This window comes from Apostichopus japonicus, chromosome 8 (assembly GCF_037975245.1).
Source record: "Apostichopus japonicus isolate 1M-3 chromosome 8, ASM3797524v1, whole genome shotgun sequence".
Classification (NCBI taxonomy): domain Eukaryota; kingdom Metazoa; phylum Echinodermata; class Holothuroidea; order Aspidochirotida; family Stichopodidae; genus Apostichopus; species Apostichopus japonicus.
Window position 1 is genome coordinate 10,534,247 of NC_092568.1, and position 21,542 is coordinate 10,555,788.

Consider the following 21,542-nt stretch of genomic DNA (forward strand, 5'->3'; position numbering starts at 1 on the left):
GGAAGTTTGCAAGTGCCATGATAGGCCAAGATCTCAGCTATCATGTGGTGGGTAGAATATACCAGTTGAAAACTTCTCACTATGCTTTGGCAGGTCTTGAAAATGACGAGTTTAGTGTGTAAGTCGATGGAACAATTAATTGTGTTGCGAGACCTTTAGCTAGACTTTCGGAAATTATTTGTTGATGGGGAAGGGCGCCACCATTATCTAAGCAAAGAAAACGTCGAACAATATTTCCTTATCCCTCTCTTCCCGAAGTGAAATCGAAATATAATTTTGTTCTTACTAAATCTGCAAACTACTCATCCTCCCGCCCCCTCCCCCCCCCCCCGCACAAAGGACCGTATATTGGGTCAGACATAACTTATAAGAAATTTGAAACTAAAAACGCCCATGAAGCACTCCATTCCCCAGACAACAAGCACATTTAGGGTTTTCATGATCACCAACACATGTTGGGGAGGGGGGAGGGGAAAGGAACGTAACATCATCTAGAGGTTACCCAGATGACACCACTCTGTCTTTGTGCCGATATATTTTACACCCAAGGGAAGGCGAAGGTGTCCATTGGTTTGTATTGAGAAGTTGATGCAGGGCAGGGTGCACCAAATATTTACTCCTCACCAGTCCCCCCCCCCCATACCCCTTCCTTCACATGCATTTAACAAGTAGTAATATCCTGTTTATTTACAATAATTTACAAAGAGAGAGATATAAATAATAAAGCAGGACAATGTTAACATCAAAACATTTATTAAAATCATCCATGAGAATAAAAGTGGGGGAATTGGGGGGGGGGGGGCATGTTTAGCAATGAAGGGTTTGACAACCAGGAATTGAAGAGCTATTTGTATCCCTAACATCACACATGACCAAAGTCGGAGGAAAACTTTAATCATGAGTGTTGTCATGGTTACCAACAGCTTGTAATATTTTGCAACGATAATCATTCAACGCTGTATCTCTAAGATCTGATGAAGAGTTCAATATGACATCAGAGTACATATTGGAATTTAATAAGATAGTTGTCTTGTATAATGACTATACGATCTGGCGTTAAATTCTCTGTTCAGAAGTTATATGAGTTTGTCTCTTAACAAGAGAGTAATTTCCTAAAAAACAGCCATTAATTATTACATTAACTCCATCTTTCCTAACATCCACATGATGTTACAAAAACTGTCAAAAACACAGACGTACTTACATGTCTGTAAAAAGAATTTCAAATATCATTGTGTCATCATAAATATTAAACAAAAACCTGTGAATTCTTTGGATTTTATTAGTGAATTGAAACAGTTTTTGTAAAAATTTTGGATTTTTTTTGAAATTTTGGATTATAATTTTTTTATTGGGGGGGGGGGTAACTTAGCAGATGCATTTTAATTACCTCGCAGGATTCTTAATCTGAGGTAAAAAATAAAAGTCTGGCATTCCGGTCAGGAGACCACATTCTCTGAGAAAACTTTAAAATTTGGAATAAAAAAGTTCTTGATATCGATTTGGTTAAGTATAGGAAGTTATTATTATTTACCGCAACCCAAGTGAAAACTCTCATTAGCTACAATTATAGAAAGACAATGAGGCTTTTGTCTTTCATATATTAAAGCTACTGAGGTATTCGTTTCCCAATTCATCTGCATTTTGGCGCCTTAATATTATATGTTCTAGGATGACAGACTCAATCTATGGAGAATTCAATTTTTTTTTACCAAAATGCCGTCCTGCAGTTGTTCACTACTCAACTCTCAATATGTTTGTTTGTATGCAGTCACTGTATATCTCTCACACTTTCATACATATACTTTTTTATTTTTTTTATTGTGGAATAATTTTCATGACTGTTGATTAATTCATAATTAACGACTGCATTGATGTACTGCAAATACTTATTGACTGTTAAAAGGAAATAACTCTTTTGTTTCTATCTACTCGTTAATTTTATTTAATTTTATGCTAGAATATGTCAATATCAACAGAACAGGAATTGATCATAGAGTATATTTGTAACCATCAGAGATATTTTAGAGGCCAAACAACTTTGATGACTTTCTGTTTTGTTTTGAAGCATGTTCTGAAATTCAAGTTGCAAGAAAAGATTAGCTCAATAAATGGCTATCATGTAACTTTCATAAGACTTGAGGAAATTGATTTGAAAGAAATGAAAGAAAAATGGCAAGGAATGGGGATAACTTTAATATTTCATTATTTTACCTTTCCTTTCTGTTTTTGTGTTGATATTAGTATCATGCAGATATTAGATGCAGATAATTTTTTGAGTCTACAGGCAGTGCCAAGTGTAAGTCTGGTGTTATTAAGTCTAAGATTTGTAAAATTACTGCTTATTCTGCCAAAATCAATATCTCTCTCTCTCCAAAAGACTGATCATTGGAATGTTGCTAAAAATGCATTCTTAATTTTTTTTCCCAGGATAACTTTATCATATCACATTCTGAACATATTACATAACTTTAAATTTATGTGAGAAATGCCTGCTACTAGCAAACTTCTGATTAGAATTTATATGAAAAATTATTCATATTTTCAACATTTTAAAATGGCGTTTAATTAACGGCTCCATTTCAAAAGCCATCTGAGGTATTGCTTGCCTTCTAATACTGAATGCAAATTTTAACCACGGTGTCATCATGAAACCCCCAAAATTCCATCGTTATCAAGATGCTGTGTAGATTTTCAAGAAACATTGGAGGGGAAAATAGTTTGTCTAAACATTCTTTCTTTTGTTGGGGGGGGGGGGTTATAACATGAATGACTTAGTCTGCCATATTAAATTCTGTCTTTCTTTACAATAAATATGTACATTTTTATTGTAATCATAAAGGTTAATGTAAAGTTACAGGTCAAACATATTTGAGGTATGTGTGAGGATTCTTACCTTCAAATATGTTTGACCGTATAAACTATAAAATCTCTTCTCCAATTTTTTTTTTTTTGGTGACACATTTAATTTGTCTTCATATCACCATAAATCTTAAATATAAATAAATAAACTTCCAAACATTTAATATACAGACATATAAATATTTATGTGTTCATTTATCTAGATCCATGTAACATGTAACATGAAAGCAGCTTACTATACATAAAGCTAAAATGTGAAAATTTCTCAGTTTTCTCAGGATTAGATTCAGAAATCTCACATTAATGTGTCAATGTTGGATTATTTGAATGTTTCAAAGTTTCAATGGGGTTGATGAATAATGCTGTATCAAAGTTTTTCCATTCTCGATGAGATTAAATTTTCAAAATTACGTTTGCAGATTTTTTTACCCCAAACTTTGGCCAGATGAAGAAGATGAATGGGTGGGTTTTTGCTTAGGGATGCGGTCATTTGATGACCCTGATGAGGTGTGTTACATGTTTGTTGAATCTGCGATAAAAATGAGAAAAAATAAATGAAGAAATGAAGAAATATGAAATATTTGAATTTCTAACACTAATCAAAACAGCAAGGTAGGTCTTTAAGTAGGTTTCACAAGAAATGCTGCAAATATTTTATCGATGTAATTTTGGCGATTCTCAAGACTAATGATGAAAAATGGAGAGACAAATTGCCACAACTTAATACATGTATTTTGTGTTTAGAATTTCAATTCATAATTTTCAACTCAACAATTTCAGCTAAAAAAAAACGGTTCTAAGAGAGGAAAAGTTGGTCAGAGAAATGGTGGAAGGGTAGCCCATTCCACCCCCCTCCCACCTTTTTGTTGTCTGCTTATAAAGTCAACAACAACAACAAAAACAAGGGGAGAGAAGAATTTTAATATATCCACCCCTAGCTAGCATCAAGACATTTTCGACACAGTACACATATTCACTGTAACTGAAATTTCTGTCAAACCAAGCCAGTTTAATAAATAGCCTTACAAATTTTCACACAAATAAAATCAGCTAAGAATAAAAAAGAAGATTTAATTGCTTTCCAAACATATAAAAACTTCACATCGTTCTGTTCTTTTATAGTTGATAGTTTTCAAACTAATCATTTAACTCATAACTTTACTTATCGAAAAGGAGGATTAGTTTGAGCCGGTGTTTGTCCCCGATCATTACATGGAGAGGGTTTCAGACGACCATCTGTTGGTCTTCCTACGACCCTTGGAAAATATACCAAACTAAACTCAATACTGTCAAAATAAAAGAGGTCGCCATCTAGAGGCATCAAAGTTTCCTTCCTATGCAGACAAACTAACCACTCTCACTGAAGCATTTGGCAAAATGCCAAATGCTGGAGGCGGGTAGGTCGACATACACACCAACCGATAAAGGGTTCCAGAATTAACAACAAAGAATTTGGAGCTATACCTGAAGGTAATGGGGCCTTTGAGGTATCTGTCGGGATTCCCCCACTGTGCTCGCTGTTCCTGTTTCGCTGAAAGAGAAGAATTTACGAGAAAAGATGAGAGAAATGATTATTTACAGAAGACATGATTGTATCTTAAAGATGAACTTGTTTGTGCTCTGAAACTTCGAATCCAATCTCTATGAGTTAGGGCTAACTGTGAAATGCAGATGAAGCTAGAAGATGGTAAAATAACGACACAAAAAAGAAAAAGAAAAAAAAAAGACACCATTTGAGGCATTAAATGTGGCTTATGGACCGAGTGTGCCTATAGGCAACTGAGACCATGCTCCCCTGCCTTTCCCCCCCCCCCCCCCGTCCACCTGGGCTTGGACAGGATGGACAGAGAGCAATTCAAAGTTGTGATGGTTTAATTTCGATTACAAATTATCTGTATCAAATTACTTCAGTAGGTATCTGATCACTTCAGTCGGTATGTTTCAGTGGAAAATAAGCCACATTACTGATCCGAATTTAATGCCTCAAAATGGTGTCATTAAAAAAAAGAGGTGTTTCCTGGAGATACATATCAATGAAATCACAATTAACCCTGGAGAAAAGAAATACCTTGATTTTTTTTTTAACTTTGGAGATTATTATTACAATTTTTGAGTTCTGATACACTAACTTTCCATTTGGCATGATAGCTACAGCTGAATCAACATGTCTACTGAAAAGTGCAAGATTGTCTGTCCGTTAATAAATCAGAGATGACGAAAAAAACAGCCAACGAGATGCTGGCAACCAAAAGTAACGCAACTTACCGGCAGTTTGGTGAAGATGGTATTCTCAGCGCTGGCAGCCACCTTATTTCTACGCTTCAGTAACGCCGATCGAACCTGCGAGGGAAAAGAATTTATAAAAGAAATTGTAAAAAAAAAAGGAAAATATTATGGAAAATTAAACTCAAGAACAACTGTACTGGGAGGTCATGTGAAATTTTACAAAAAATTATGGATAATTGACCCAAATTTCTAAGCCTATGAAAATTCCAATGTTCACAAAATTTGAGTAGCGTAGCATGTTCAACTCATGCATATTTTACATAGTCTTTTGTAATTATTACTGGGAATGTATGCGTCAATGTTAGTTAGGACAGTTTTTCATGTTATTGGTCAACATGAACAATGACGCAAGAGGTTCGAGTTGTCCCATTTCTTCAAAGTGACCGATATCGTCCCAAATATTTCTTTAATTGTCATACTGTCGTGCAACATGATGGCTGTCCATTCATTGGTTATATTTTTCATTATTTTGCAAAATAAGTTTGATTTTTCTTAGTAATTTTGGTGGTCATTGCTCTGACTATAACAAGTTTCAAAAAAAGTTTCGAAACAAACTGATATCCATCTTAAAAGGATAGCTTATTAAGTGTCATATTATTTTTATTAATTAAAAAAAAACAGGGGTCAATTGAAGACATTGCTAAAGCACAATTGACTGAGCTTCGATACCTAAAACTGTTGAAGCTATTTGCAGTTACAGCGGACACAGTCATAACATCAAACTAGATGGCACAGACGACTCGAGTAAATACAAAATGCGAAGGGCCGCTATAGTCGTATGTTCCAAAATTAAAATATGTGGGAAACTCTGTAGGTGGGTTACAAATTTTTACCATGTCAAATGCAAGTTATGGCTGGATGTTTGAACAGTGGTGAATGCATACCTGCTTGTCTGTTTGTCTACATTGGAAGCCAGTAACAGTACACAAACAAGAGGGCCTTAAACAGGGGGATAGAAAGCTTCCAAAAAGTGGGGGGGGGGGCACTTTCTTATTCCACAACCACCACTGGTTATGCTATAAACCGATACACACCGGCCATATCACTTAAATATATATGATGTGTCAGAATGCTATCAATAATATTATGGTGCATGTGAATAATTAAAATAACATATTAAAATTAACGAAGGCTTAAAGTATACAAAAGATAGTTCTTCATCAAAGGGACACAATTTATTTGCCAGTAGGGCACAATTGCTTTTTTGGAAAAGAGTGGGGGGCACGTGCCCCCAGTGCCCCCGGCTCCTACACCCTGGCTTTAAAATGTGTTTTGTATCTGAAGAAATCCATGAAAACCATAAATCAAACCCATAAAAATGATAATATGGATCTTCATCGTCTCAGCAGTGGGCGCTGTCCACGTCGGTCCTAACATGTGCCGTAGATACGGTTCTGGGTCCTAATGCGTGTGATCAGTCCTTTTTACAGATCTCCAAAGACTTTTGTAAAGCGCTGTAACATAGATATCAATCTCTGTGTGCTAGTAGTGAAAATGTGTTGAAAAGATCTCGTCTTCAATAACTACGAGACGAATAGCAGGTAGAAGTACAGTATATGTTCCCCTTTTGGAGATTTGACTGAAAATACCTTTAAAAAATAAGGCTTTCTGAATAGTTAACGACCAGTTGTGTGTAAAGTTGCCAAATGAACAGTGGGCAACATTTCGTTAGTAAAATGTGCTTGTAATGTGTGTTATAAATCATATAATAGTTCCAACGTGCAGGTACTTTGCCTAGAAGTGTCCATCAGAGTTCTCTCACAGGAATTCTCAGTGATTTTCAGAGATTGCTGCTTGTTTCACAGAGCTAGATAGCACCGGCATGACAGCGCCCTCTGTCAACTTCGGCGGGGAAGGTTTGGGGATCCCCATTGCAAGGAGTTTTGCTTCAACCTTTGTAAGAAATGCCCGATCGTCCGACCGTTGTGCCGGGGTCCAGTGGAGGAGCTAGGGGTATTGGTCGGGGGGGCGAGAATGGTCTGTAGGGGCACTTTCGACACTATAGAAGCGGAGCGCCACCACAGGTTGGCGCGGAGAGTACAGAAACTTTTGAGTAAAGTTACTCCCTAGATCGCCGGAAATGACCCTTTCCGGGCCTTGCTAATTTTCAGATAAACGAAGAATAGATATAGGTGTCATCGCCATTTTGTCAGAAAATTACACCCACAAAATGTGATCAACGTCAATAGGTACATGCAAGCGCAATAAAAAAATCAATAATCGCGAATAAGTAAAAAGTGGTAAAAAGCTGAAAAGGGCACCAGCAGTCCATTTGAGTCTGTCAGGGGGGGCATCCACCCCCCCTGACTGTATGGACGCTTCGCCACTGCCGGGCGCCTATGTTTCTAAGAGCTACTTACATCTTCGTTGAGCACGAGATGAAGCAAGAACACAGCCACTCCCTGGGATGCAGAAAGAGAATTAGAAACTATGAATTATGAAGCTTTGTTCTCAGCACGGACAAAGGGGAACTGGTGAGTCTTCAGTGTAGTATAGAATACAATACTGCAAGTTACAGCTCGTGCATCCAATGGTCAACAATAACATATAAATGGTTATTTTGGTGGCAGATGATTAAATATTTAATATGTGTTCTCTGAAAACTCTCTCTTTATACTGAACAAGATATTCTTTATTAATAAATTGGTACCAGGGGCATGGCTAGACTTCTGTTTCAAGGGAGAGGGAGGGGGTGGTGGTGGGGTGTCGAATGTTTTTCTAGAGAGGCAGACATGACCAAAATAATAAATAAAAAAATATATAAAAAATAAATAAAAGCTTCTTGTATTAAGCTAATTTCACAGAAATCAATATAAATTATAATTTAGAGTAAAAAACTGCAGAAAAGCTAGGTCACAGATACAAGTAACAAAGGAAGAAGAAAAAAACGGTAACATATGAGTGATAGAAACCTATCCTCATATAAGCTGTTAAGGGTGACGAAAGACGTACCTGTAAGGCATTCAGAATCACAAATAGATACTGAAACAACAGAACCTCTGGTGAAATCAGTAGAAAAAACCCAAAGGCCCAGGTCAGTCCCAGCACCGGGACCATGACTATCACTGCACGCAGGCTCGATCTGGATGAAAACGACAAATACACCCGGGGTTTAGAGAAATATCCTGAGCTGCTGGCTTTTTTCATTGGATACAACTTGCAGAGGTCATGCTTCGATGGTTTCACTGAAAGCAGCATTTCGCCGTTTTCCACTTTTTTGACAAGTCCATCAAGTTTTTTAAATATATCAATCACAAAACAGCAAACTAAGATATTAGCCAAGTTTTTTCCCTGCCAAAAGGGTTAATTGGCGAGTAATTAAATACATTTGCAGATAACGAAAAAGGGTTGTCCGACAATTTACACATTTAATATTAACCGCATACAGTCTCCCCAACCCACCAGTTTGAATTCAACGAATCAGAGATTCAGGTTTAGATATGAGCCGTTGCTAAAAATAGATTCAAAACGTCGAGTTGGTAACTTTGTACAACCAGCAAGCTGGACTCTAACAGCTCCCTGGTACAACTGCCATAGACAATCTACACAAATCAAGCATGGTTTTTTATTACGTATTGGTCAATGACGTTCGTAGCTTTTAAATATTCATATTACGGGCGAGGTTTATTTGGATCCCAATGGAAAATATCTTCGAAAAAAACAGTTGAAAGTTGTACATTTTTTTACTTTTATGCCACCATTTGAAGTAAGATTTGAATAGATAAGCTAGTTATGTATGTCGTTATGGCATCGTAGACTCTGTGAGGTTGAGAAAAACCACAGAAAAGGACGCAAAATGCTGCTTTAAAGTTCGCTATGGTTTATACACTCCATCATATCAAGGGTTTTGTGGTGAGTGAAGCCGAAGAAGCACACACCCATAGCATTGTAACCGTATGAGAGTAACTGTGAAGGTTTTATGGTAATGTCACAATTTTGGTTAAGTCTACTCCAACAATGGACGATTTTGAGCTGTTAAATTAGCAAGTGAATGGATCATACAAAATCTTAAATTTTATAGTCCAATCAATTTGATAGAATTTTGTACAAATAACATAGGTGTTCGAAAATAAATTAAATTCTCATGTTGACTAAGTAACACTTATATACAAGGATACAATGGGATGAAATTCAATAAGATATACAACACTAATGCAACGCAATACGACACAATACAACAAAATAAAACAAGATACAATACAAAACAACAATAAAATACAATACAACAAACTAAGAAACAAATCAATACAATTCAATACATAACAATACAATACAGAAAAATAAATTTAAAATCATTAAAACTTTTCATTAACTTATTTTGTTTATATTGTTATATAGCCATGACTTTTATGCTCATATTAGACTAAAGTACTGTAAAACATAGAATAAGGGATGTATCGTCACACGTCATGAATACACACACAATGCAACACACATTCCTTGCACACACATTGACACCTTGAATACACCCTCCTTGCAAACTCCTTTGACACCTTGAATACAGTACACTCCATGACACCTTGAATACACACTCCTTGACACCTTCAATACACACTCCTTGCACATGCACTCCTTGACTTTTTGCAACGTCTTTTCTGTCAAATTCATCTGACAACTTGCCATGGGACTTTGTCAAAAGTCAGAACTTTCTGCCCTTCCATCAGAAGTTTCATTTGATCGTAAAAGGATTTCTTTACGGATAACAGGAGTCCAAGATTTCTCAGATACGAAACTTACTTTAACTTTTCGGCATCTGTTTTATCCTTGTTTACTTTGACGGTCAAGAATGTCTTCATCACCATGACAGTCACCATCAGATTCACCTAGGAGGAGAGACAAGAGGCAGAAAAGAACGGCATTAATAGAACCCACATCAGCAGTCGTTAGCACATCCACTAAACGAAGGAACTTCAAAGAGACGGAACAGGAAAATAATTAATTATTTATTAATTCCAGAGAAAAAGTCCCACCAGATTAACTCACACTGAAACATTTATACAAAGTAATAAAAATTTTAAAAAAGCAAAAGGAAATTTTTTTATTGCTATGAAGAAATTAAATAAGTTTAGTTTACAAAGATATGAATATATCGAGCATGCCAAGCTAGAATTTAAGGTTTCATGGGAGGGGCCATGCAACTGAAGTCGACACCTATTAGCAGCAGGTTCAAAGTTAAAACTTACCATGAAGACCAAAACCACCGGCACCGCAAAGAACCAGATCAAGTCCACGGGTATCCAGCATCTGAAAATTCAATAAAACAACAAATGAAAAGAACTATTCATTTGTAAGAGATGGACCGGTAGACTCACGGATAAAGGGATGGATGGGAGGATGGGATGGGTGGATGAAGGGAGGGAGGGATGGATGCATGGAAACAGGGATGGATGAATGGATGTATGTCTAGATGGATGGAAGGATGGATGGATGGACGTAGAGATGAATGGATAGATTCAGGGAGGGAGGGCTGGATGGATGGATTCATGAAAAGAGGGATGGATGAATGGATGGACGGATGTATGACTAGATGAATGGAAGGATGGATGGATGTAGAGATGAATGGATAGATTCAGGGAGGGAGGGCGGGATGGATAAATGCATGAAAGAGGGATGGATGGATGACTAGATGGATGGAAGCATGGATGGATTGATGTAGGGAGGAATGGATAGAGGAAGGGAGGGTGGGATGGATGGATGGATAGAGAGAGGGATGGATGGATGACGACTAATTACTACAATTACCTCACATATATTCAAATTAGCTAGAATATAACCTATGAAGTTCCCAACTTGAATGAAATGTAATTCATAGCATTGAATCATCAGTTTCTAGTAGATAATACAGTCCTTGGTTGGAGGAATCTTAATCATGCTGAGAGAGGCATTGCTAATTGTTGCTACTACTGAGCCTCATGCATGCTTGCAACCCTAACACACAAATAAAAAGTTTTAAGAAAACATGTGTCAATGGGCTCAAAATTCCTTGCGGATGCCTGTTAATTAACCCCTAGACATCTCAGAAATGTTATGTGAAAATATTGCAACAGAAATTGCCCGGTTCTGTTTTTGTCACACATACAACCACAGGTTTAATATTCCTGAGAAAATGTGTGAAAAACTGCAAAACACAGGTTGAGAGAGTCAAGATAGGATTACAATTCATGATCAGACCAAGACAACAGTTTGTTTCAGATAATTAATAATAAATTGGTTAATAACTTATGATTCCTTTCGATGAGGATTGGGGAGAGGGGATTGGCACCCAGGTATTCTTTCATACCTATTCATCGTTGAAATAATGTCGAAAACTTGGAAATTAAAAACACAAAAATAAATAAATCTGGAATTGCAAAGTTTGCCTGTAAATTTTAAATGTCCAACTCTGTGTATTGAATTCAAAGTTATAGCTGACTTTATACTACATAAAGAAAAATATATCGGTTAATAATTCCAGTTTCAAAATTAACCTTCGAGCTGAAATTTGATATCAAAATATAGTATTAAGCTTTTTTTTTGTATTTACTTTCTTCTCTATAGGAACTTACATGGGGAGCTTTGTACCGCTTGTAAAGTTAATTATCAGTGGAACGAGGGCTACCGGCAACGGGAAACCTATAGAGGAAAGAAAGGGAAAAAAAAAGGAAAATAAAAATCACAATCATTTCTTAGAGATTCTAATGTGGCACAAAGATGTTTGGAATCAAATTTCAATCTCAGATTAGCTTAAGGTGAAAATGTAGATGATTGATGATGTCAAGCTGTAAACAGGATTCATAAGACCAACACAGGAGCCTAGGAACAAAAATCTAACCCGCATCTCTCTAAAAAAGGACCATTTTGAAGAAGAATTGATGTCAATTGATCGATGTGAATATAGTCGAATTAAATGATGACTTTATGCAGAATTTAAAAGTCTTGATATGTCTGAGAGAGGGAGACTAAGTAAAACCAGCCACTTTAATTGAGGAGTTTCAGATCACTGAATGTTCCTTTCTCAAAAATTTAAAAGTGTTCAGGAAATGGACAACATGCATGCAGTGATCTCGAAATAGTGTACGCTACATACAACAAATTACTTTGCTTCACCTAAAGTCACCTTTTAGGACAGAGGCCAACTCAACACTGGCCAGGTGCGTAGCCAAGGGGGGTGAGGGGGGCGAAGGGAGCAACCACCCCCCTTTGAGCATATTTTTGGTATGTTTTTTTTATATCGCTAGTAATTTCACCGTAAAAAAGGTTAGATGCAACTTACAAGGCCTGGGAAGTGCCATTTCCAGCAATCTGGGAGGCATTTTCGGCCAAAATTTTTCTGGTACGCTTCGCGCCAACTACGGTGGCGCTAGGCTTAGATAGTTTGCCTACAGGCTTCGCCCCTCCCTTGGCAAATTCCTTGCTACGCGCCTGACACTGGCAAACATTACAAGAGTACGTATGTCAAGGATGCAGTGTAAAGCAGAGAGTGCAGACACTGCCCTCTAAATATATTGACTTATTCCCTGGCAAATTTCTTCTTCACATATTTTTTGTGTGTGGATAGATTGCCACTCAGAAACTATAAGAACCAAATTTATAGTCTATCCATATTTAAATATGAAAAGTTTGATGACGACAAACTTTTCGAAACAAAGAGAGCATATCTACTACAAGTTACGACTTTTTTGACTTCCTGAATATAGAGTTGTTACTATATACTACAACGTCGGGATTAATTTCATTAGCGAGTATTTTTGTGCATATATAGAATAAGTTACATATGCATCGACCTCCCAGTCACCCACCTTGACCCCCCCATACCCCTCTCCTCGATTTAAATTGCAAGGTCAACCGTTACCAGCAAATCTATAAACTATGACACACTTACCCCATGCAAACAGGACGTAGAAGAGTTGTTTGATGTTTCCTCCGACCAGACGCCTGACTTTTGTGTAGAGCTGGACTCCCTGTACTAACATCCAGGTGAACGCAGCCAACCAGAAGTAATGCGAGAGGGACGCAGCTATGATGCAGGCCACCTGTAAAAGACACATGGAGGGAAGGGGGGGATGAATGATAGTGTTTCTTGAAGCTGCCTGGAGTCTTAAGTCCCCTTTTTTTTTTCTCTTTTTTTCTCTCTTCCTTGTTTTTTTCTCTCTCTTACTTTCTTGGTCTGGTCTGATGTAACAATCCATACACGGAGCAGATTCTGGTTCATTTTTGGAGTTTGTCATTTGAAAGGACACTAAGCCATCTTTTGAGAATACAGCTAGACCTAAGACACGGGATACGAACGCAGCTATAGAGCAGACAGTCTGCATCAAAACAAAAACTGAAAGGGTTGTTTGATTATTGCCAATTATAATATATGAAAGACCCCTGCAAGAAAATCACATTATTTTTCTCCTCTTTTGTCCCCTCCTCCCCTTTCTGTTTTGTTGTTGTTGAATTATTTGTCTATAATGTGACAATATGGTCCAATTTAACAAATCAAATATACGGAAAGATTTCTCTATCTGATGACAGGCAAATGATAAAGTTACTACCAAAACTATCTTTTTTTTTTCTTCTTCCTTTTATCATGCTGAACCTCAACTATGAGCTGGGCCATAGTGGAGGTTTAAAGCTATATTTATCTTTCCCTTTAAATACATGGTTTGAATCATGGTTGACTTGGCAAAACATGCATTGTGAACACATAGAAAAGCCATAGGCTAATGGCAAACTGAAATACTCAAACATGTAGTAAGTAACTCATCTGGCAAAATATCTTTTGTACACTTCATAATTCAAATCTTAGTTACATACTGCATCAAAACTCAAATCAAACAATTAAAATACACAATTGCGATGGATGTTCTTATCCCGATCATTTTTGTCATTTTTGTGAAGTTAACTTTTAAGTCCCCAAGTATTACTCGCAATCAATGATATGTGGGGAGATTGAACGACTTACTTCTATGTCTGCTAAATGTTCCGAGGTGGTGACAAACAGCAACTGTGCGATCATCAGTGCAAAGATGAACTGTTTCAGAATCTGAACCCGTTGAGTATTCCCAATCTCACTGCCAGGAAAGAATTCAGAAGGAAAATTAGAGTTTTTAAAACATAACAGTTTACCCACCGACACAGGCTGTACTTTTTTATTTAATCTTTGCCAGTGAGAAGTCCGAGAAGCAAATCCAATCATCTCTACCAATCACCATCACCACCATTATCATCACCACCATTATCATCATCACCACCACCACCACCACCACCATCATCACCACCACCACCACCACCACCATCATCATCACCATCATCACCATCATCACCACCACCACCACCATCACCACCACCACCACCACCATCATCATCATCATCATCATCATCATCACCATCATCACCACCACCACCACTACCACCACCACCATCATCATCATCATCATCATCATCACCACCACCACCACCATCATCATCATCATCATCACCACCACCACCACCACCACCATCATCATCACCACCACCACCACCATCATCATCATCATCATCATCATCACCACCACCACCACCATCACCACCACCACCATCATCATCACCATCATCATCATCATCACCATCACCATCACCACCGTCATCATCATCATCATCATCATCATCATCATCATCATCATCATCATCATCATCATCATCATCATCATCATCATCACCATCATCAAAAATAAATCTTATATAATTTCGTTTTGAATTTTGTGTTTCATTTGAGGAACTTACATAACTATTTGACCTATGAAATAATTCCAGTCACTTTTTATTGATGAGGTCATTCCTCAAACATTTAAAGTGGTATTGAATTACAACCTTGCTTGAAAGCAGGGTATACGTATTAAAAGTGAACATTATCACAAACTGAATTTTGTGTTGCATTTGAGGAACTTATATAACTATTTTGATCTATGAAAGTATTCCAGCCACTTCAAACATTTAAAGTTGTATAGAAATGCAACCTTGATTGATAGCAGGGTGTACGTTTCAACAGTGTACATTATCACAAATTGAATTTTGTATTGCATTTGAGCACCTTTACATAACTATAACTAACCTATTAAACCTATCCAGTCACTTTTATTGATGGCATCATTCTTTCAAACATTTAGAGTGGTATAGAAATATAACCTGGATAGATAACAGGTTGCACATTGTTACAGTGTACATTATAACAAATTGAATTTTGTCTGTGTAAAGTTTGTCCTTGAATATGTCCCAGCAGAAAGTCCTTTTAATTGTCCGCTTAATGTATGACAAGACCTGACTTACCGAAGGCATGTAAGAACCACAAATGTAATCAGCAGGCAGATTATTGATATGGACAAGAGAACGTAGCTCAAAGTTGAAAGGGTGGCATTCTAAAGAGAGAGAGAGAGATAGAGTAAAAAAACAGAAAAATATTACAACATTTTCAATGAGAAAGGAAATATAAGTGATATGATTTAGTCAAAACTGATTCATATAGATACACAATGGTAGGATTTTTTTTTTTTTTTTTAAATATGAATTTCACTTTTACACTACTAGTTGCTCTTACTTATCATTGAAATTTGAAAAGTTTGGATATTTCTTTTATTTCTGACAAAATTGTAATTAATACAGCTGTGAAGGGGAAAAATGACAATTTTCTCTGTGATTTGGCCATTTCAGATGGAATTATTGTAACTTTGCAGTTTATGCTAGATTTAGCATTTTAATCTTGAAATCTGCTAGCCATCTCCTTGTGAATGAGTTACACTTCCAAATCATTATTTCCACATGACTAAGAGAAGAGGAAAATATCCCTCAACTTAGACCCTTCCCCTAGCTTGTCTTTCTTTTTATCAGATGAAATATGGAAACCGTTAATCTGTACTTAATCTATTAAATTAAAGCTGTACGATGCATTTAAACTCAGGTACTTTGCTCCCTTCTGACCATGCAAGCTGTATCATGGTCACACAAATTTTGATACTGCCCGAATTACAAAACTTGTTGGGAGCAGGTCCCTTTTGAGTACTCCTGACTATCTTATTATAATGTACTTTTAATGACTTTTTTTGCATTTTGTATTAACCTTGTTCACATTTAGTTTCACTAAAAATTTATTGATTTGATTTGATCTTTGTTACGGTTAAATGAGCAACAAACAGTGACCATCTTTTCACTTTAATATTTTAATTATTGTTCAGTTTTAATCCACCAAATTTCATTTATTTAACAAATTTCTCGTCACAGGAATCATGTAGTGCATCCATCAAGCAATGTGAATTTAATGCCTGACAAGACAGAGATGAAACTCAAGAGGAAAGAGACCCCAGTGGGGGCGGGGGGGGGGGGGGGGGGGGGGTGGGGGTCACTCAAGAAATAAAAAGACTTCATATCAACCTACATCTTCTAGTTCAACTCGAGACATCAAGACAGCAAAGTTGGTCAAATGTGAGACTTGGCAGGTTATTTCTGATGTTTCTTTGCCCTCTTCGTCTACGTGTCTGTGTGTTTTAACACCGTCTTTGAGCCACATTGAACTGAGAAGAAACAAATGGGAAAAAAAAGGACGTTACTCTACACACAAATACATGCACCCTTAATTGCAAAGAATCTTCATTTAAAAAAACAATTAACTCCATATAATCTGATTTAAGTCAAAATCATGTGGAGGCAGGGGTGAAGGGGGGGGAGGGGTTATATTAAATGCTCCTGCATGAAAACAGATTTTGGACGAAGGTCATAGCTCAATACTGCTCATCCATAGAAGCTCTATAAAAACTTGTTTAAAGCAGAATACCTCTCAATTATGAATGGCAAATTCATCTACTTTCCTTCCTATAGAGCCTTTGGAAGAAACTTATCCACTTGTTAATTTAGATACATCAACAGAACCGTAGTTTTTAACTCAAACAATAATAATTAGTAACCTCCCTATAGTCTACCAAATTATATGCTTCCTAAGCTAGGATACAATATTTTCCATAGAAAATATATTCTTGTTTGTGAAGGGTATAATGTGCCTACGTGTTTCATGGATATGTGCTACATATCGGCTATATATATATTTCCTTACAATTAATTACACTTAATTACAATTAATTAAGCCTAAACTGTGATAATAAGGTGAGTCAGATGAGCATATCATGTGTTAAAACAGAAGGGTCCATTGATACTGGATAGGTATGAGTTCTAGCAACCAATGTGCACTTATGTAGTATATCACACACATCAGTAACCTGATAATTATGAGTTCAACCTTATCCCTCACTATTTTTATACCCAGAAAAAAACGGCCATTTTCCGGGTATCACACAATCTACAAAGTAACCAAGCTATCTTCCTTGTCATAGCTAATGTAGCAGCTGCAGCAGGAATAAACTTTCACAAAAGAGCTTCTTTTCGAGTAATTACATAAGGAAGACAGCTTTGGTTAATTACTTCGTAGATTGTGTGATACCCGAAAAATCGCTTTTTTTTTTCGGATAAAAACCAAGCGATGGCTAACCAGGTTGAACTTGTAATGCAATACTGTTGCAACCACACAGCCTCAAAGTCTTGAAACCATTAACTGTGGCTGGATGAACAGGTATCAACCAAAAGACAGACAGATCTCGAGACACCTGTTTTTTCTTCTTCCTATAATTATATGCCCCATTGTACACCTGTCCTTTCTTAGGAACTGGTGACTGGGAAGAACATGACATTTATTGATAAAGGATGTGGTGGAACTGCTCTCCTAAACCACCAAGGGTGTGACTATCTGTGTAGTTGGGACAGGCTATGATAATCCCTGTGAAATTCTTAGTTTAGACCTACTACTGTATACAGTCATATCAGAGGTACCTAGCCTAACCTACTTTGCAGGCCTTCATAATTAGACCTAGCTACCATACATTCATATCAGAGGTACCTAGCCTAACCTACTTTGCAGGCCTTCATAATTAGACCTAGCTACCATACAGTCATATCAGAGGTACCTAGCCTAACCTACTTTGCAGGCCTTCATAATTAGACCTAGCTACCATACAGTCATATCAGAGGTACCTAGCCTAACCTACTTTGCAGGCCTTCATAATTAGACCTAGCTACCATACAGTCATATCAGAGGTACCTAGCCTAACCTACTTTGCAGGCCTTCATAATTAGACCTAGCTACCATACAGTCATATCAGAGGTACCTAGCCTAACCTACTTTGAGAAGGATTATCATGATATCAAACTCACCTTTCCAGGTTCAGATAGTGGCAGGTTGGTATTACACTTTTGTTTTGTGCATACTGTTAAGAGAGAGAGAAAGAAAACTGTGAGAATAGTAAAAGATTTCTCTTGGCTGTGTGGGGAGAAGTTGTTCATTTATAAAATATCTCTTCTATCCAAACAGAACCCATTATATTGGTTAAGGTTTTGTTGTTGTTGTGTCCTTTAAGATATCGGTTAGCAACTTGACTACTATTTGTCATTTGAGGAGTCACTATTACAAAGTAATGTTCAGTTATTTAAATTTCAAAATTTATTTTTTTCTTGTATGCATGTACGTTATATACATGATATATAGCCAAACGGTCCAACCCAAACATATGAAGGTCATTGCAAACAGAGAAGACTGTTACCGAAGCTAGTGACCATGTAGAATTAAGGTGGCATACTCCTATTAGGGGTCTATATCCGTCTGCTCGATTGATCTCCTTCAGGAAAAGTGCCAAAAAGCAGCATGAGAACATCTTTTTTGACCTGTTATCAATCATGATCTAGTTTTTTTGTGAAGAGCATGAATGGAAGTACATGTGGTGAGAAGATTGGGTCAATTGGGGTCATTTTAAACCCCTTTAGGCTTCCCAGGAGCAGCGTACGAAAATTGTTTACCATTGAGTGAAGAGGTTTCTTTACAAGTGATGCAAACTTCCACCTCGGATAGCAAAAAATCTACATGGTCATGATACAGAAAATTCAATAGTGCCATGAAAGGCCAACTTGTCAGCTATCCGGTGAATGGGTAGCGTTTAGCTAGTGAATACTTCTATCTAGACTTAGAGACCACATTACTTTTGTGATTTAGTGTGTAAGTCAATGGGGCTTTAAATGGGTGTATGCTACCAGAAACAAACAACAATCTAGACAAAATTCAAAATGATAAGGACAGGGCGACACGAGAAGAAAATAGACAGGAAGGAGGGAAAAGAGAAGATAGTAGGAAGCAGGCAAAAATGCCAGATAGTAAAGACTTAAAAATAGAATGTAAAGTGAAGTAGTTTAAAGGGTGTGAAGACTCGCGCAAAAGAAACGTCTCATGCCGATAATCTGACCTAGTTTCAAATAAGGTGTTAAAGAATTGTTAGACACCACCATCGATCCCAGAAATACACACACAGCTGGCTACCGTCGGTAATTAGACACTAGTGTCAATACATACAGCTACGGTCAATACCCACAACACAGTGTACATAGCAGCGTGGACATCTCAGCTAGGTCTAGATAAAAGATAACAAGGTATCACGTTACATTACTGTCTGCATTTTGTAGCGGCAAGAAGAAAACATCATTGGCAAGCAACGGAAAGTTAACTTTTTCAGAGCGCGGCACGCGGTTTGGGGCGAGTCTTCAATGCCTTTAAAGAACATACTTTAAAGGTTATAACCTAAACTCCACAGGAAAAAAAAAACAATGTTACAAAGCTATTTTCGGTCACTTCACTTTTTCCAGTTTTAGTGACTTGATACCATATACTCGAAGTACAACCCAGCCCTTGTTGAATTCTGATGGGGTGTGAACGTAGAGGATAGTAAAGCAAGAGCGTCCGCAGGATGCGACTAAACTTACCCGATTCAATGCTTCCTCTGTTACTGTAAAGGTGATGTCAATATTTGATGTGAGTTTCTTGCCTTTAGTGGCAGGTAGTTGAAGGCTCATAAGTTCAGTCAGGATCCCTGACCTATCCATAAAAAAAAGTTAAAAAAACATTTATTATTATTATTATTTAATTGAAGCTAGCAAGCTAGGCCAGCTCAAAGGTTTGAAAAATAATATTATTTAATTGAAGCTAGCAAGCTAGACCAGCTCAAGGGTTTGAAACATAATATTTATTTATTGGCAGCTAGCAAGCTAGGCCAGCTCAAGGGCTTGAAAAATAATATTATTTAATTGAAGCTAGCAATCTAGGTCAGCTCAAGGGTTTGAAAGATAATATTTATTTAATGGAAGTTAGCAAGCTTGGCCAGCTATCATTAATTCAATGGCATTATCTACAAGTTGATGGAATGTCATTGCAACTGAGACATTTTGTGTCTACTTTGGCATCACCGGTTCCTAAAGAAGGAACAAGGGTGAAATGCTCACAATTTGGGTATGCAAGATGATGTCCCATTGGTCATTCTTTACTTAATTGGTTGACTTCCTGTTCATCCAGTCAAGAGGTACTAACAGCTTCACACTCTAATAACATATTCTGGGTGGTGTCTTCACAGCATACTTGTATGGCAAAGATATCTCTTCTTTTCTTTTTTTCTCTTTTTTTTTGGGAGAGGGGGGGGAGGTTTAATTGTGGTGACATTTCTTGAAAGAATTTGGCAATATAGTGCGGATTAAATGATCTTATCATAGCAATGTAGCTGATTAATTTTTTCATTTTGACATTGTAATATTTAAACCATTTACCCATGCACACACAAGAATAGCATAGACCTATTTCTATGAAAAAAAAAGTTTCTTTTTTTTAAGATGATATTTTTAATACAGATGAGAAACATTTCAACAGACATTCCAAGTGAGTGTATCACATTTCGAGGAAAAATCTACAAGTAGATTGTAAAAGCTTTAATATAGAACATCCACCAAGATAACATCATAGACTACCCACTGTGATGCACTTCCTGGAGTACAGGAGGGGTTCAGCCACGCATGCAGTCAGTATAGGTCATATCTAGTCCAGTTAGGGACAAATCAAATGGATATTGAAATGGGATTTTTTTGTGTCTAACAAATTGACGTACAATATTTGTTTATAAGTCAATTGTAACTTCATCTGCCGTCAAAATATACCTTTCGAGAAGCTTTTCACAAACCAGTTGACTTCACCTCCTTCAAGTTACACCTGAAAACGCATCTCTTTCAAAAGCACTATAATGATGGTTTCTAGGAATTTTTTTTTATAGATTTTATGATGTTCTGTCGTGTTGGGTTTTAGGTTCTAGCTTCAATTTGGAATTTTCACTTTTAAGCATTCAAATTGTAGATTTTGTAGTCAATCTGTTTTATCGCTTTACTCTTCACCAGTGCTATTAATCGTTTTTCGATGATCTCATATTCCTGTGTATATCTGTATATGGTATATGTATTTACTGTTTTATGTATTTACTGTTTTATGTCATTGTATATTCTAGATTGTTTGTAAAGCGCACAGATGCATCGCGCGTAGTGCGCTATAT

The 21,542-nt window shown here is 36.9% G+C and overlaps 1 protein-coding gene across 1 annotated transcript in view; it reads right to left on the bottom strand.

The window, feature by feature from the left end:
- Positions 1 to 736: 736 nt before the first annotated feature.
- LOC139972123 (uncharacterized) overlaps positions 737 to 21,542 on the bottom strand; it is a 47,245-nt gene continuing 26,439 nt past the window's right edge. Inside the window, exons 13-26 of the mRNA XM_071979070.1 lie at positions 19,939 to 20,050; positions 18,346 to 18,398; positions 16,523 to 16,658; positions 15,421 to 15,509; positions 14,078 to 14,186; positions 13,010 to 13,160; positions 11,694 to 11,760; positions 10,332 to 10,392; positions 9,886 to 9,971; positions 8,101 to 8,230; positions 7,509 to 7,550; positions 5,128 to 5,202; positions 4,327 to 4,393; positions 737 to 3,391 (exon numbers count right to left, since the gene is read on the bottom strand). Of these exons, the coding sequence (XP_071835171.1) occupies positions 3,375 to 3,391; positions 4,327 to 4,393; positions 5,128 to 5,202; positions 7,509 to 7,550; positions 8,101 to 8,230; positions 9,886 to 9,971; positions 10,332 to 10,392; positions 11,694 to 11,760; positions 13,010 to 13,160; positions 14,078 to 14,186; positions 15,421 to 15,509; positions 16,523 to 16,658; positions 18,346 to 18,398; positions 19,939 to 20,050 (1,195 nt within the window). The 3' untranslated portion in view covers positions 737 to 3,374. The remainder of the gene's footprint in view (positions 3,392 to 4,326; positions 4,394 to 5,127; positions 5,203 to 7,508; positions 7,551 to 8,100; positions 8,231 to 9,885; positions 9,972 to 10,331; positions 10,393 to 11,693; positions 11,761 to 13,009; positions 13,161 to 14,077; positions 14,187 to 15,420; positions 15,510 to 16,522; positions 16,659 to 18,345; positions 18,399 to 19,938; positions 20,051 to 21,542) is intronic.